Source organism: Paroedura picta, chromosome 3 (genome assembly GCF_049243985.1).
Source record: "Paroedura picta isolate Pp20150507F chromosome 3, Ppicta_v3.0, whole genome shotgun sequence".
Lineage (NCBI taxonomy): Eukaryota > Metazoa > Chordata > Lepidosauria > Squamata > Gekkonidae > Paroedura > Paroedura picta.
In genome coordinates this window covers 121,402,584-121,418,771 of record NC_135371.1, presented here as the reverse complement: position 1 = coordinate 121,418,771, position 16,188 = coordinate 121,402,584, and the positions used below count along the sequence as shown (strand labels likewise).

Here is a 16,188-nt window from a genome sequence, read left to right as displayed (position 1 = left end):
TGAACATTTTCCTTTTCTTTCTTAGTTCCTCTTGAAGTTCTCTGTTCATCCAAATAGGCTTCTTAGAGCTCCTGCAGTGTTTTTGTCTTTCTGGGATAGTCATTGATTGAGCATGCAATAGCTCTTGTTTGAGTAGCGCCCACCCTTCACATGCTCCCTTCCCTTCCAGCATTCTCATCCATGGTATGACACTCATCATGTCTCTGAGTTTATTAAAGTTTGCCCTACAAAAATCCAACATCCGCATCTGGCTACAAGCTTCCTTGGCTCCCCATCTCAAAAGGAATTCTATGAGAACATGGTCACTTCCCCCTAGGCTCCCCACCTCCTTCACCTCATCCACCAACTCTTGCCTGTTGGTCAGTATTAAGTCCAGTATGGCCGAACTTCTTCATCTGGGTTCATCTGCCATTTGATAAATGAAATTGTCAGCCAGGCAGGTCAGAAAGTTGCATGACTGAGGACGCTTCGCAGAGTTTGTTTCCCCTGCACACATCTGGGAAATTGAAGTCACCCATGATGACAAGATCCTGCCACTTGGATATTTTCTCAATCTGCTCACAAAGTGCAGCATCCACATCCTCTCGTTGGTCAGGCGGTCGGTAGCAGACACCAACCACCACACTGTTTGTTTTCCCCTCGCTTATTTTCACCCAGATGCTTTCCACTGTAGATATGCTCCCCTTCACTAGAATTTGCTGACAGGTAAGCCCTTTCTTCACATACAGTGCCACTCCTCCACCTCTTCGATCTATTCTGTTTTTTCTGAACAGTTCATATCCATCCACCATTACATTCCACTCATGAGAATCATTCCACCAAATTTCTGTGATGCCTACTAGATCATACCTTTCCATCAGCATGAGAAGTTCCAGCTCTTCCTTCTTATTGCCCATGCTTCTGGCATTAGTATAAAGACATCTGAATCCTTTTACTTTTGGTTCCCTATGAGCAGCTGGTTGGGCTGCCCCCGATCGTTCTCCTTCCTTACACTCCCTATGTTGAACGTATCCTTCCCCTTGTGGCTTCAGTTTAAAGCTCTCCTGATGAATCTCCCCAGGTTCCTGCCAAACACATTCATCCCCAACTTCAATGAGTGCAGTCAGGTGCTAGTAGGCCTTCCTCAAGAAAGCCTATCCCTTGGTCCCAGAAACCAAATCTCTCCTGCCGGCACCAACTACTCAGCCAGTGATTCACCTCCATTATCTTCCTCTCCCGACGCATTCCTCTTCCCTTGACAGGCAAGATTGAAGAGAATACCACTTATGCCCCCATTTGCTTGAGCTGCCTCCCCAGATCTTGATAGTCTTTTTTAATAGGAGCGATGGTATTCAGGGACATGTCATTCGTTCCCACATGGACCATCACAAATGGGTAGCGATCCGTAGATTTGAGGAGTTTGGGCAGCCGTTCTGAAACGTCTTTAATTTTCGCCCCTGGCAAGCAACACACTTCTCGGGTTAGGGGGTCGGTCCCAGCCACATGGCGATCCATTCCTCTTAGCAGGGAGTCTCCAATTACCAGTACTCTCCTTTTTTTTTTCTTCTCAACACCATTTCCTTCTATCCCCGTGGCCTCTTCCCTTTGTTTTAGACTTTGTTTTGGGACCTCTTCCCTCGTTGACCCTTGCACCTCCTCTGCAAGGGCCTGAAATCTATTCTGGAGCTCCAAAGGCCCCAAGAACTGTCTCGCGCTACGCCGTTGAGTCTTTTTCCAAACTATCTGCAGAGGCTCCGTAGTGAGGTCAATCTCCTTATCCTCTTCAGGACTGGTTGTATCCTCTTTATTCCGAGTTGCACGGCTCTGGTCTATGAACTCCTCCCCTTTCTTACTTTGGGTCAAAGTAATAATGCTTTCTTCTAATCCCCTAATCCTTTCCTCCAAAAGTCTTACCAGCTTACACTTGGGGCAGATGTAGTCTATCTTGTCTTCTGGGAGGAAGGCAATCATGTCACACTCACTGCAGATGATGGGATGAGTGTCCTGGAGGTCAATTGTAATTTCTAGGCAGTGCAAGTACTAGGGAAATATAATCTACTGATTCTAATTGCTCAGCCAAGAACCCTAGGCACCCTTCGGCTTGCACCTCTGGCGAGGAGCAGCCCTTTTTAATCCTCCCAGCAATCACCTCACCCAGTCAGCACAATAGCTTCACCTGGTCAGCAGCCACACTCCCCAGTAGCTCTCTCCATGTGCTCTTAGTTGTCTGACCTCCAAGTTGTCTTCATGGGCAAATACACATTGAACACATTGCAGTAATTTAGTCTCAAGGTCATCATGACATTGATCCACACTGGCAGATCAGTCAAATCAGGGTAGGGAGTCAACTTTCAGGACAAATGGAGATGGAATAAAGCATTATTTAAAAGCTTCGCTAACTTTTTTCTCCTGGGATGAAGAAATAATGAGCTGGGTGTAGTCCGTGTATTGATTACATCCAACTACAAATGATTTTCTTTTTTTTGGGGGGGGGGGTTATCTTATGGGAGATAAGCCTGGTGGAATCCCACAGGACAAGTATCAAACTAGTTGCAAGTAGGCAGATTCCACATGAGGATTCCACCAGCTGGCTGCATGTGGCGGAGCAGGGAATCAAGCCCTGCTCACTAGATTAGAGGCCACTACACCAAACTGGCGCTGTGTACATACTGCTAGCTTTTGGTGGTGTGGCCCAGGGCACACAACTGAAAACTTAATAATGGAAGAGGTTGTGTAGGTTGTCTTCACAGCCTCGTCATATTGAATAGCCTTTGCCTGCCAGTCTGCTGGTTGGGAGGAATAATCCAAGGGGCAGGGTGTGCGAACGAAACACAGAAGTCTTGCTGATGGCAACTTCTGGCTCCTCTTCTTTGCTAAAGCAGCTGCAGTCTTTTCCATTGCCTATTCTATTTTTTCAGATGGGATGCTGGGACTGATTTGCATACAGTGTCAGCAGTCTGCTTATCCTCAGCCCAGTTCAATGAATTCACATTACTGAAGCGAGCCAGTGGTGATGGCTCTGCTAGCAACAAAGCCAAAATACATTTTGTAAACTATGGGTGGCTTCCCCAATAAGTGCAGAGGTTGAAGGTCAGTGGGGTGTGTATGTTACCTATCTACATATTTTATTTATGTGTTGTTAGGCCCCAAGTATATCCTGGTAATAAACCTCTGATGTGAATCTATTCTTTGTATTTAAGAACAGAACAGAGAGCAAATTGAAAGGATGCCTCTCATGGCAATAGAAAGCCTTGTTCTTATCAGTCTGCTAAATTCTGTGGGTATGTTTGAGACTAAAGACTGACTCTTCTAATGTGTCCACAGTCACATAGATGAAGCTGAACGTACAAGGCTAGGTGAGGAGAGGTGACAGGTTACAACCAAATCATTAATGAATCCTGTATGAATTATGGAGCAGTGTGAATGTGAAAGTTCAGGGTGAAGTGCTTTCTGCATAATGTTTGTGAGCTCATGCTGTTTGCTTTCTGAGGCAATCAGTTTTGCTGGTTGAACCCGGATTTGCATGCACAATGTGAAGATTTGTCCCAAAGAGCACAAAGAAATTCAAAATCTTGGAGTTTAGTTTTGTAGGGCAGTGGTCCCCAACCTTTTTATCACCGGGGACCGGTCAACGCTTGACAATTTTACTGAGGCCTGGGGGGGAGTTGTCTTTTGCCGAGGGACGTTGCCACCGCTTGAGCCCCTGCTCCACTTGCTTTCCCGCCGGCATCCCTGATTTCCCGCCATCCGCTGTGGGGCACTGCCAGCAGCAGCTGCGCAGTGCCATGTTGAGACGGAGCCCCAGCCATGGCAGCCGCCAGAGAGCACCAAAGTTGAGCTGGTGGCAGAGTGGCAGGGCAGCCCCCAGGGAGGAGGACAAGGAGGAGTCACGGACCAGTACCAATTTATCCACGGACCGGTACTGGTTCCCGGACCGGGGGTTGGGGACCACTGTTCTAGGGTATTCCTGAATCCTCTTGCAGTCAATCTATGCTATTTTAGGGCAGTGACCATTTTCATGGGGCTAGTTCCTCATAGTATATGGCTGTTCAATAGGTCTGGTCTATAAATCCCTCTTGAGGGGCTCTTCCCACGGACATGTCGCTCATCTGCTTTTCAAAGCATGTAACCCTTTTAGCTACATGGATTTTGTTTTGTGTTGATTTCATTTTTCTTTTACCAAACTGTGGACATTTTGACCCACCCACACCCTCCCAAAATGGCCAGTGATTGGCTTGGGGGGTGGGGGTGGGAGGGGCCCCAGATGGGCATGTATACAGTTATGCTTCCCAACCATATTCTTTACAATAGAACCACTTCTGAGGTTTCTCAAAGCCTGAAGAATGTTTCAGAGATTTCCCAATGGTAAATAAGTTGAGAAAGACTAACTGCTATCCCTTCATACCAGGGAGAGGAGGAGATTAGAGTGCAGTAATCACACACAGATTTAAAAGTTCAATGCTATGGGATTTAGAATGAGCAGTTCTGTGCCAAATATTGCCAGCAAGATGGGTAAATGTTGGAATGTGCAAAATCTGTGGTGTGTATGATTGAGCAGAATAGAAAGAGTGTCCTGCAGGGGGCATTGGAGGAGATCTGTATTTGGCATAGTTAGAATAAGAACTTTTTCATTATTTTTACATTGTCTTTTCCTGATTGGCTTAACAAGAGACTTCCTGCACCTTTGCGCACACTTCGTCCCTGCTTGCCTCCAGAACTGTAGTTGAACAGAAGAATGACTGTAGGCAACAGTTAGAACAGTTAGTCTTCTCTCCTCTTTCTATACATAGTTGTTACTCTTCATGCATAAAGTGATTTTATTATTTAAACAGCCTGCTGCTTTGCTCCTTTGCGTATTTAAACTCTGCCAACAGTAAATACAGAGATTTTGGCAGTTGCTGGCTTTTTTCAAGTCTATCTCCAACCAGAAGATTGGATTTCATATGCTACCAGCAGCTAAGCAGTAATACCACATTCTCTAAAACCAGAATTGCCCAATATGTGACCTGTAGCCTTCTCTCCTCACCCTCAAGGCAGTCCTGGTGATTTAGGTGTGAAATCCATTGACTTCCATCAAAGGGTGGAAGTCTTCCAAGTACACATGTATCAAGTATTGTCTGGAATCCTAAAAACAACCTCCTCACTAGAGAAGTAGCAGATCTGGGATTGCTTTAAAATTACAGAGGATTTCTGACTAAGACTGTTTCTACACAGAGGTAGACAATGTGTGCCGCCTCATGCTTTACAACACGCAGTGGTAAACCACGCATCTGGCCGCTTCATGACAGGAGACCCCTCCTGCCTCATCCCACTGACTTGTGACTTTTAGCTTTCGGAGAAGCTGGAAGCATGGACAACCCGCTGGTTTCCTCCCGCTTCTTGGGTTGTCAATCGACACAAATGACCAATCCCCTCACAGCGGTGGTTTTGAGAACCCAAACACCCCCCCGCAAGTCCTGAAATCAATTAAAAAAAAAACTTCCATGTTGCGATAGGGACACATGACAACAATAAAGCATTTTTCTTGACTACTTTTGGGGATTCTTTTTATTATGGTCTCTATTCATGTTTGGGTAGATTTCTGAAAGGCTTGAGACTTACGGTGGCCATGGTGACTGGACCCCAAGGATTATGTGTTCACAATACAGAATAAAAATACAGAACTCAGAACCATGCTAATAGGGAAAGGTTTGCTTCATAACACGCCCTCCCCCCACTCTTTCCCCATTCATGCCCTACCACCAGAAAACAAAAACATGAATGTGTTTTAGATAGCGTTGCTGGCCACTCCCAATATTACTGTGCAGACTGGAGAACATGACAGTACATTTTATTTCCACAAATGCACAGGCACATCGGTATGTGTTCCTGTAGCAACGTAGATTGTGCCTTTTTTAAAAAAAATACCATTCCGAAAATGGATAGGGAAGGAGGGGTATGAGGGTAGGGAAACCGCTTATGAGACTGTCACACATTTCTTCATTCAGACAGGCTTGCCCTGGTTTTTGCCTCGTTGTATGCTGCGACAAGAAAAGGGAAGTGGATTTTCTCACTTTCCCTTTTTGCGGGACAATGGGGATGAAAACCTGTGCCAACCCCTGATTGCTGCCAACGTTATCAGGAAGCAGCATTAAAACCCTCTAACAGTGAGAGGTTGGGCAAGGGCAAACTCCTTGTGCGAAAACAGTCTGAAATACCTGGCCTAGGCTGGAGCGTCCAGACAAAACAGCAGATGATTCTTCAGGGAAGGGGGTGCAGGGCAAGGCTGCCTCTAGAGTTGTCAGCTCTGGGGTGGGAAATACCTGGAGATTTTGAGCGTTGAACCTGCGGGTGGGGGAGGAACATCAGCAGGATCTAATACTATAGAGTTCAAAGCAGCCATTTTCTCCAAAGGAATTGATCTTGATTAGGAGGAGGAGAAGAAAAACAACAACAAGGAGGATGAGAGGTTTTTACACCCTGCTTTTCACTATCCAGCTGCAATCTGAAGACTTTCCAACAAGTCGTGAAAACACGGATTGGGTTTTCATGACAGAAAAAATTTGCTTTAAAAAGCTGCAAGCAAGAGACCCAAAAGAACACCCACTCATTTTTCAGGCACACAAAGCACTGCAGTGAAAGGACATCACATCTCCCATTCCTCACAGCAGACACCCTGTGAGGCAGGTGAGGCAAAGAGAGCTCTGAGAGAAATGTGATTGTCCCAAGCTTGCCCAGCTGGTAGTATGTCAAGGAGGTGTGGGGAATCAACCCGGTTCTCTAGAGACCACTGTTCTTAACTGCTACGCTAAACAGGCATAGTTGGAGATTTCCAGGATGCCACCAGGAGGGTGGCATCCCTAGCCTCCTCCTCCCGTCATTCCCCTAGGCTTCGCCTCTTTTTCCCTCCTTGCAATCTAACTCATTGTAGATGTGTTTGCTGGCGGTCATGACTGATGACCTCTTTAGCCTGGCCACTGGCCCTCCAGGGCAAAGACTCACCGGGTACTGGCTTAGTGAGATTAGGGCTAGTTTCCCCCTATATGGCATCATATCTCACACAGCGTTCCCTCCTCTTCCCAAACTCCATTCTCCCTGGTGTCATTCCCAAACTTCTAGGAATTTCCCAAGCCTTAGTTAGCAACCCTGCCTCCAGCCTACACCAATATTAGTCCTTTGCGCCACATCAATGCCTTAAAAGGAAAAAAATTATTTTTAAAGGATTATCTGCCTAGTTGCTGATAATAATTATTGTAACCTATCACAAGGAAAGAGTTATTTTAGCAGGGCTGCTGGCTCTGGGTTGAGAAATACCTGGAGTCTTTGGGGGTGGAGCTGGGAGTGGGCAGGATTTGGAGTCTACTTCCAGGGACTTTCCCCCTCCCTCAGGCAAGCTGCCAAAGTACCTTGCAGATATTTTAATCTGCACAAAGTTCACTCTCTAGCCTCTAAAGGCAGGATGTTTTACAAGAGGGAAAACCCTGATGGTCTCTCCATCATCAGTGCAATGAGATTGCTTCTGGTGAAAACTGGAAGTGACATCATGGCTGAAGAAACCTCTATGGTGAAATCATAGAGTCCCCCTATTACCATTCTCATTTTCTCCCACTGTAGCTTCAGGCACTGGTGAACAGCAAACCATCCTACTAGGAAGTGGGATACCTGGCAGCCCTGCAAACTGAATAGGGCAGCTTGTTCCTATGTCTCTGTGTGGTAGCAGTTCATATGCAGTTGCTACGACAGGCTTCCAAGAAATAGGCAAGTTGATGTTGTTTCCTGTCCCACTTTGGTTGGGCTATTTTTAAAGCTCTCCCTTTAGGGCAATAGCTGCACAACTGAAAGTTTTGATACGTTGGTTAGTCCTAAGTGAGCACTGTCAAAGGATGTTTGTCAAACTTGGTGTCTTTTTGGATCTTCTGATAAACTGTTTTCTGAGGATCATGATTGGTCTCTTACTTTCTTGGTCTTCCTGTTCATCTATGAACAACCTACGTATGCGAACTGCAAATAGGGCCCTTATCTCTAAGATCCTGCTATGTGGTTGTTTTCAAGTTATATTTATTTCACTGTGTCCTCCTAACAAATGTTCCACCACTGCTTATTGCTTATTTGCATATCTCTCAATATATATTTATTTTAGTCTGTTTGAATAATACGCTTCCACTAACAAATTCACAATAACATGCATGGTTCTCTCCCCGTTCTCACTTTACAGTAGATTGAGCTGAGAGACTGGTTCCAAGTCACTTCATGGCATGGTAGCTGGTGAACCGAAGTTTACCTGGAATCTTAGTTACACATTGCTAATTACTGTACCAAATGGGTTCTCATTGGATCTCCACTCTTGATGAGGTTTCATATCAACTCAGAGTGCTCTTCAGTTGAGTGAGCAAGCACTGCTGCCTGAGGTATCTGGCAGTTTCTCTCATGCAAGGCCTTGAGGTCACAGTTGCAGATGAGTGAGACTATATGAACTTACCTTTCAGGCTACATTACACAGCTATGGGGCTGATTTGCCTTACATTCCTAATATATATTCTGTTTTATCCTAAATAAATCTTCCATTTTGAATCACCTGGAGCAACAGAAAAACTAGCTTGATTTTTTAATTATTATTATGGTAGTATTGTTAAAAGATTTAGGACATAACTGAACAGTTACAACAGAGAATATGATACATTGTCAGTGGTCTGATTTTAGCAATTAAGGTATCCTGTTTACAGACACAGCAGGCAGACAAAGGTAATAACTTGCCAGCAGAGTTTGTCAGAATGCCAATACAAAGCCCAAATACGAGTTAATCCAAACTCACAGCTTCAAGTCCAAGGGGAGTTCAGGAACACAGGCAAGAATCCAAAATGAGGGAATCAGTTCAGCATATACAGACTGCAAGGTCAGTAACTAATAGACTTATTGCTTCCATAAGCCATTGCCTTGCTCGCTAAGCACCTGCCAGCCATGTCATCCCTGCTCCTGCAAACACTCATTCTCATTACTGATATGGAGCCGGCGCTATGTTGCCAACCTGTTACTGTGTCTTCAGTCTTGCAGCTCCCATCTTACCTTCCTCCTACCTTCTTCCCCAGGCTCTGGTGACAGGGAAGTAAACTGGCTGGCAGATTACTCTCTGATGCCAGCTCAGGGCTAGGGAGCAAAGGGGCCATTGTACTGTGACCTGGCTGCAGATCCGTGTCCGCCTTCTCAGAGATGGCCTCCCCCAGCAGTGTCTCTGTAACCAACTGTGGATTTGGGTCAGGTCTGCTGGCTGCCCCTGCTTCTGAGGAGTTCTCTGCATCATGTGAGTCTGCTGGAGCTGATTTGCCTATGACAGGAAGATGTCCGTAGTCCTCCATCTGTTATGAACATCTGATCAGTTACCAATATAATTCCCCTACCTCCTCAATGTACTCTGGTGGTTAAGAAATAATGGAGTGATGATAGCAGCTCCCTTCTGCTTAGCTCCAGTGTAGTAGCTTGTTGGCCATGTTTTCTGTTTGAGTGTTTAGCACACACAAACCCTCCAGGGGTAGGTTTTGGGAGAGGTTTGCATGTTAACTGGGGCTGGCTGTAGCACAGTGGTCCCCAACCTTTTCTCGGCTGGGGACCGGCGGGGCAACTGCTGCGCATGCGCGATTTTGGCCATGCATCGCGCATGTGTGCATGCACTGCCGGGCTGCGCATGCGCGGTGCGCGGTGCGGCCCTGATTCCCTCTCACCCCCCTCCCGCAGTAAGAAGCTTCCCGGGCCGCAAGCTTGCAGGGGGGGCGGGGAGAGGGAACCGCGGCCCGGCGCCCTGGCCTTCGCAGCCCGGCACCGGGCCGCGGACCGCAGGTTGGGGACCACTGCTGTAGCAAATTCTGCCTTTGCAAAAATCTGTCAGCAAGAATGTCTGAAACTGGACCAGAACTTGCTGGAACCCAGCATTTTCCTGTCTGGTTCCTATTATGAGTAGGTGGGCAGAAGGGATTGTTGGCGCTTGACTTTGCGGCCCTTTCTTGTATGCTCAGAGAACTGTTAATCGCCACTTTGGGATCAGGAATTCTGGGTTTGAAAGAGCATCATCTGGGCATGGAATTGGGGTCACTGTGGGTGGGCAGGTAGTTGTGATTTCCTGCATTCTACAGGGAGTTGGACTAGATGACCCTGGAGGTCCCTTCCAACTCTATGATTCTATCAAAAGTCATATTTTGTTGTTTTAGGCAGTGTTAAGCAAAGCATTTTAAGACCCTCCGTCAATACGACATGATGGCACCATGCCTCATTGGCTTTCTAATCTTCTGTACTGGAATAATGTGGCCTCATATGGCTGTAGATTATGCACAGGGATGTTCTAAACTGACCCAAGGGGGGGGGGTTCCTTTTAAATGGGAATATTCCTCATTCCTGTACCTTTAGCTTCCATGGATGCCTAAATTATTTCTGAGTGATCTCTAGAAAGGTACAGCATGTGGCCAAGTTAATGGCCCCCAGATATCTATATTAGATTATGATAATGATCTTTACATGGGGCTGCTCTTGAAAAGTGTTTGGAAACCTCAGTTGGTACAGAATGCTGCAGCCGGGTGTTGACTGGAGTGAGTCATAGGGTAAGGTGGACAGATTTTAACATTGGTAAAGTGGGACACCATTGACTGGGGGGGGGTCTTGATTAAAATTTTGGTCTATATGGAGCAACAAAAAGCACCATATAGTATTGTAAAAAATAGTATTGTAACATATATATTTTAAAATTTCAACATAAGTACAATTTACCAAGTACCCCCAGATGTCCCTCCAAAACTGGGACAATCTGGTCACCTTATCATAGGGGCCATGTCACACTGCCTCCTAATTGGTCTCCTGGCACAATGCAAGGTACTGCCCTTGATGTTCAAAACTGTAGCTTGTTTGCGACCAACATACTCGAAGTTTGAACACTCCCTAATGAACCCTCCTGATTTCTACAGACATCTTTGGAGGCCCTGCTTTGAGTGCCCCTGTCAGGCAGGTGGTAACTTGGGAGAAGGCCTTCTTGGTCATGGCACCAAAGCTCTGGAACATCCTCCCCAGATAGAGCTTCCAGTCCCCGATTGGGTATTGGGAAGCCTCCAGTTTGGAGCCTCTCCTATTATTTCAGGGCTCCCAGAAACCCAGGGAAATTCCCACCCTCCCCCCAACAGACAAGAAGCCAGAAGTTAAAGCATGATTGCTATGTTATCTGGAACTGATATAAGCATCTCAGGGACGTTGGGGCACAGCGCTCTGTTTTTTTGGCAATACTCTTCTACCAGAGAGTTTTCCCCCAAAGACTAGAGTATTGCTTCCCAATATTGGCACTGTGCCTGCATCATTTCCAGGTGTCGTGGCAATGTTGCCATGCTTACTTCCATCTTCTTTCCCCCACACTCCCTGTAAGTCTGTCCTCCCCCCACCCCCACCCCATTGCCATTTTCCACCAGTGGGTGAATTTTTTGTTTCTTTGGGCATTCCCTCAGTGACCCCTTCCTTCCTGACCAGTTGTTTCATTGCCGTGTTTATATCTTCACTAGCTTCAAAGCCCGTTCCTAAGAACGGGCCCTGAAAGGGTCCCCTCCCCTGGCCCCCGGCCAGGCAGTTTAAGGTGGCTTTGGGTGGCAGCTCGCAGGCAAATCAAGTGGGGTGGGCGGGGGCTGGGCTTAGCAGGCAGTCTGCAGGCCGGGAGGCCCTCGTTAGCTAGCCCTTCACTATGACCCTTTCCCCAGGCCCTCTCACCTGCTGCTGGCTCCAGGCACTGAGGCGTCTGAGAGCAAAGAGGCTAGAGTCCAGAGCCGGAGGGCGGGAGCCGCTGAGGCAGGGCCAATCAGGGCAAAGCTGGCTGCACCCTGATTGGCTCTATTCCAACTTGAACACCAGACACGTCCCAGCCCCTAGGCTGTTTCAGAAATATATAGAGGAACAACAATGGATAAGGATATGTATTTTCTGATTTAAATTTGTTTTAATTATGTGCACTGAAATGGAGGTTGATTCTAATGGTTTCAAAATATGATTTTTATCATGTATGTTTTAAATTGTTGGCTACCTTGTTGGCCCTTATGAAGGTGGAAAAGCAGGGCATAATTGTTTCTAATAATAATACCATCACACACATATTATGTGCCAGCCTAAATCCTTCTTATACTGACCATTGATGATATTCCTGTTTTTTCTTCTGAAATGGTTAAAACTAGGAGTTAAGCTAATTTTACTCAGGAATGGTATAGGAGCTCCCACCAAGGAAGCCATGTCCCAAGTGCTCCTATGCTTAGTGTGACATCTGATTGCGGACTGATTCTATTTACATTAGAGATGGCCCAGGGTGAAGGTCCAATATGTACAATGTAGCTAACTTAGACAAGCAATATTCAGTTTGTGTAAATATAGTCTTGCATGCTCTCCTCTTAGGAAATGATGACAAGAACAGAATCTGTACCCTGTGGTTTTCTATAAGTTACGGAATGGCTTCCCTCAACTCCTAAGTCTGCAGCCAGCTCTTGATTACAAAATCAAGATTTGTAAGGGCAGAACTTGTACTGAGGACTGGTCAGACTTCCTGCCTATACCAGCCAATTGGGGAAGGAAAGCCTCCCTTTTCCGCTGATCACACTTTGTGGCATCCTGTGATGAGCTGACATAAGAGAAGGCTATTTCTGAGCCATGTTGAGGGAATGAATCATGCCCCTTGTTTAGTCACCACTTTCCTTGTGACATTGGCCCAGGAAGTTTTGACACAAGAGGATTTGGAGGGTGGAGCTGAGCATATATTTTGTGTTGATCCCATCTTTGTGTTGTCCTTGTCATAGAGTGGAAACTTTGTTTCCTTGTAATAGAGATCCAGCATAGGGTAGTGGTTAAGCGCAGCAACTTCTGATTTGGAGAACCTGGTTTGATTCCCCACTCCTCCTCCACATGCCACCAACTGGGTGAGCTTGAGCCAGTCAGTTTTCTCAGAGCTCTCTCAGCCCTATCTACCTCACAGGATGTCTGTTGTGGGGAAAGGAAGTGTTTGTAAGCTGCTTTGGGACTCCTTTGGGTAGTGAAAAGTGGGGAATAAAAAAACGGTTCTTCTCTCTCTCTTGTTTATAGATGGATGGTGGCCCTGTTGTGTGTTTGTAGTGTTCTGAGTCACCTGGGTGTCCCACTTCCTAAACCTCCTATCCTGGTGGTCTTTGCCTAACACTGACTGGCAAGACTGTTTTGGTGTGTTGGGACCTATCACTGCAAAGGGCTGAATTTTCAGCAGGCGATGTGCAGCCTTGCAGTCTGAATTCCATCTAGTGACAAGATGCCAGAATCCGTCGTTCTGACTTAGATTGTATTGGGAAGCCACAAAAGGTGGAAAGATCTGTGAAGGAGATGATCATAGTTTCATAAAATGTCATTTAAAATGTATTCATACCTGGTTGCTTTGTCGTTACATAACAGTGGAAGTAGCCAGAATCCTTGTTTGGAAAGGAGGCTTTATAATTATCAGCAAACTATCACAATAGATCAGCTCTAAAAAAGGAAGACAGGAAGGAGAATAAGTTTATGGAGAAGTGGTTGCTTGTTTTTAAGGGAAGCAGCTAAATTAGGAAACAAACAAATACATATAAAAATGTGTCTGTTGATATCATAACAAGCATATTATTTCATTCATGAATGCTATGATAAAGCAACATGGTGAAAGTGAATGGGCATTTACAAATACTGTTTGTCAAATTAAGATTTTTTTAAAAACTCCTGATGGGTGCTGAATGGAGTTGGATTACATTGGTCTAATGCTGTTTCCCAAGCCCTTGCTACCTTAATAGAAATTCCTGCCTTCTAGCAGAAACGATTAGGGATGCATTGATACTCAAAAGGTCAGAAGAAGGAAGCTTGGCTATAGATCCTTCTCCCTTCAAAACTTTTGAAAACTGGTCTCTTGGTCAGTTTCTTGTTACTACTGCCTTATTCTAGATTATATGAGGAATCAAACTGAATAAAATGGCAGTTTCCCTATTGGTTCAGTGTTTGGATTCTTAAATAAATAAAAAAGCAGGTAGGAAATTAGCTCTGTATTTGGGTTGATTTTAGGTTTTCCATGTAGTTTTGGCTAATACCATTGTTTCTTTGTTAAACATTTCCTGTCCAGGTGATGATCTAAAATGCAGCACACAACGTGCACGGAGGATAGGATCCACCATGCATTGGAGAGGTGCCTCCATGGCCTCAGCAAAAACACCATCTCTGCTAGCACTTGGACAGGTAAGGAACGAACTCCACAGTGCTGGTGCAGGGATTATCTGAGTCTTCTCTTTCCTTCAACCAGTTAGTACCAGACACATATTGGATTGTTTTCCTATTTCCTGACATTTCTACATGTCCCTGGATTCCTAGTCCTAGTGACATTTGTGCATGTACAAATTATAAAGACAGGAAACCCATAGTTAATCAACAAGCTCCAGTTAGCCCTTTTTCTTTCTTAGATGCTCCTAGTCCTCTTTCTAGTGAAAGTCAAACTTTGGTTTCTCTTCAGACCACATAAATCTTTTTCCTTTCTCATGGAAGTCCTTGGAAGCCCAGCCATCCATCAGCTACAAAAACATGTCATTAAGAGCTTAGGGAATATAGGGAATGTCATGGCAGTTGATCAGCTCTTGACTTACTTGGAGAAAACATTGGTGCTTGATCTATTCCAGTCTGGTTTCTGGCCTGGACACGGGGTGGAGACATTTTTGGTCATCCTCATAGATGATCTCCAGTGCCAGCTGGGCAGGGGCAGGTTGGTGCTCCTCATGTTGCTAGATTTGTCATCTGCATTTGATGTTGTTGACCACAAGCTGTTATCCCACCACCTCACCGGTGCCAGAATATGAGGGACAGCCATATTCTGATTTCCTTTTTCCAGAATCACACACAGAGGGTTGCAGTGGGAGAGAAGAAGTTGCACAGTTAACAATTTTTGTGTTGAGTCTCTCAAGTGGCGGTCCCCTCTCCCACATTGTTTAGCATCTACATGTGCCATCTGGCCCAGCTGGTCCAGAGTTTTGGTCTGGGCTGCCATCAATGAGCTGATGACACCCAGCTCTATCTCTTAATGGATAGCCGCCAAGACTCCCCCTCCCCCTGATACTTCCACCAGCTGCTTGGAAGCAGTGATGGTTTGGCTCAAGCAGAGCCGTCTGAAACTCAACCCTTCCAAGATGGAGGTCTTGTGGCTGGGGAGGAAAGGTCCAGACCAGGAAGTGTGTCTCACTTGCCTGGACAGGGTGCAGCTTGAGGTGTTGCCATCAGCCAGGAATTGAGAGGTGATCTTTGATGCCTCCCTGTCCGTGGAGGCTCAGGTCCAAAAGGTATCCAAGCAGGCCTTTTTCCATCTCCTCCAAGCAAGGCTACTAGTGTCCTATCTGGCCCCAGAACATCTGGCCAAAGTGATCCATGCAACGGTCACCTCCAGATTAGACTTCTGTAACTTGATCTATGTGGGCTGGCCTTTATCCTTGAAATCGAAGTTGCAGTTGGTCCAAAGAGCAGCTGCGAGGGTTCTCACAAAAACATCATGGAGAGCCCATATCCAACTGGTCCTGTGGCAGCTGCATGGTTGCCAGTTGTGTTCTGGATCAAGTTTAAGGTTTTGATTTTACCTTTAAGGCCATACATGGTCTGGGCTCAGTGTACTTGCGGGACCATCTGTCTCCTTATGCTTTATGCTCTGCAAATCAGAACAGGTTGGTGGTTCCTGGCCCACAAGAGGTACATCTGGCCTCGACCAGAGCCAGGACCTTTTCTGTCCTGGCTCCTGGGAGAGATAAAAGCCCTGTTGGAGCCCTCACATTCCAAAGGGCCTGTAAAATGGAGCTCTTCCACCAGGCATTTGGTTAAGGTCGGGTCCCTCCTCCAAGCATCCCACCATAGATCTGAGGTGGCATATGTAATCCGCTGCTTACAGGAGGGGATGGGCAGGTGAGGGTGGGTTGGATGGGTTGTGTTCTGGGTTTTAATTGAAGTTTTATTTGTTATGAACCACCTTGAGCTGGCTGGTCAGAAGTGTCGGGTTATAAATTTAATGAACATAAACCTAAACATATTCTCAAATACCAGCTGGTTGGTTTTAAAAGATCACAGGACAGGAGGCTGGTCCAACAGGAAGAGTGGGATGGAGACATGCTGGGTAGGAACTGAAGACTAGATCTGGGAGCTTAAGCTTACTTGGTCTTCATTTTGGAATCCTCATCCCAATGCCTCAAAGTTCTGAGGAAGTAAGAATCA

At 46.0% G+C, this 16,188-nt stretch overlaps 1 protein-coding gene across 3 annotated transcripts in view; it reads left to right on the top strand.

Annotated features, from left to right (window-relative positions):
- Positions 1-16,188, top strand: part of PIK3R5 (phosphoinositide-3-kinase regulatory subunit 5) — an 87,712-nt gene that overhangs the window by 27,100 nt on the left and 44,424 nt on the right. For all 3 annotated transcript variants that reach the window (XM_077327504.1, XM_077327505.1, XM_077327507.1), the window contains exon 2: positions 14,072-14,184. In XM_077327504.1, the coding sequence (XP_077183619.1) occupies positions 14,085-14,184 (100 nt within the window). In that variant the 5' untranslated portion in view covers positions 14,072-14,084. The remainder of the gene's footprint in view (positions 1-14,071; positions 14,185-16,188) is intronic.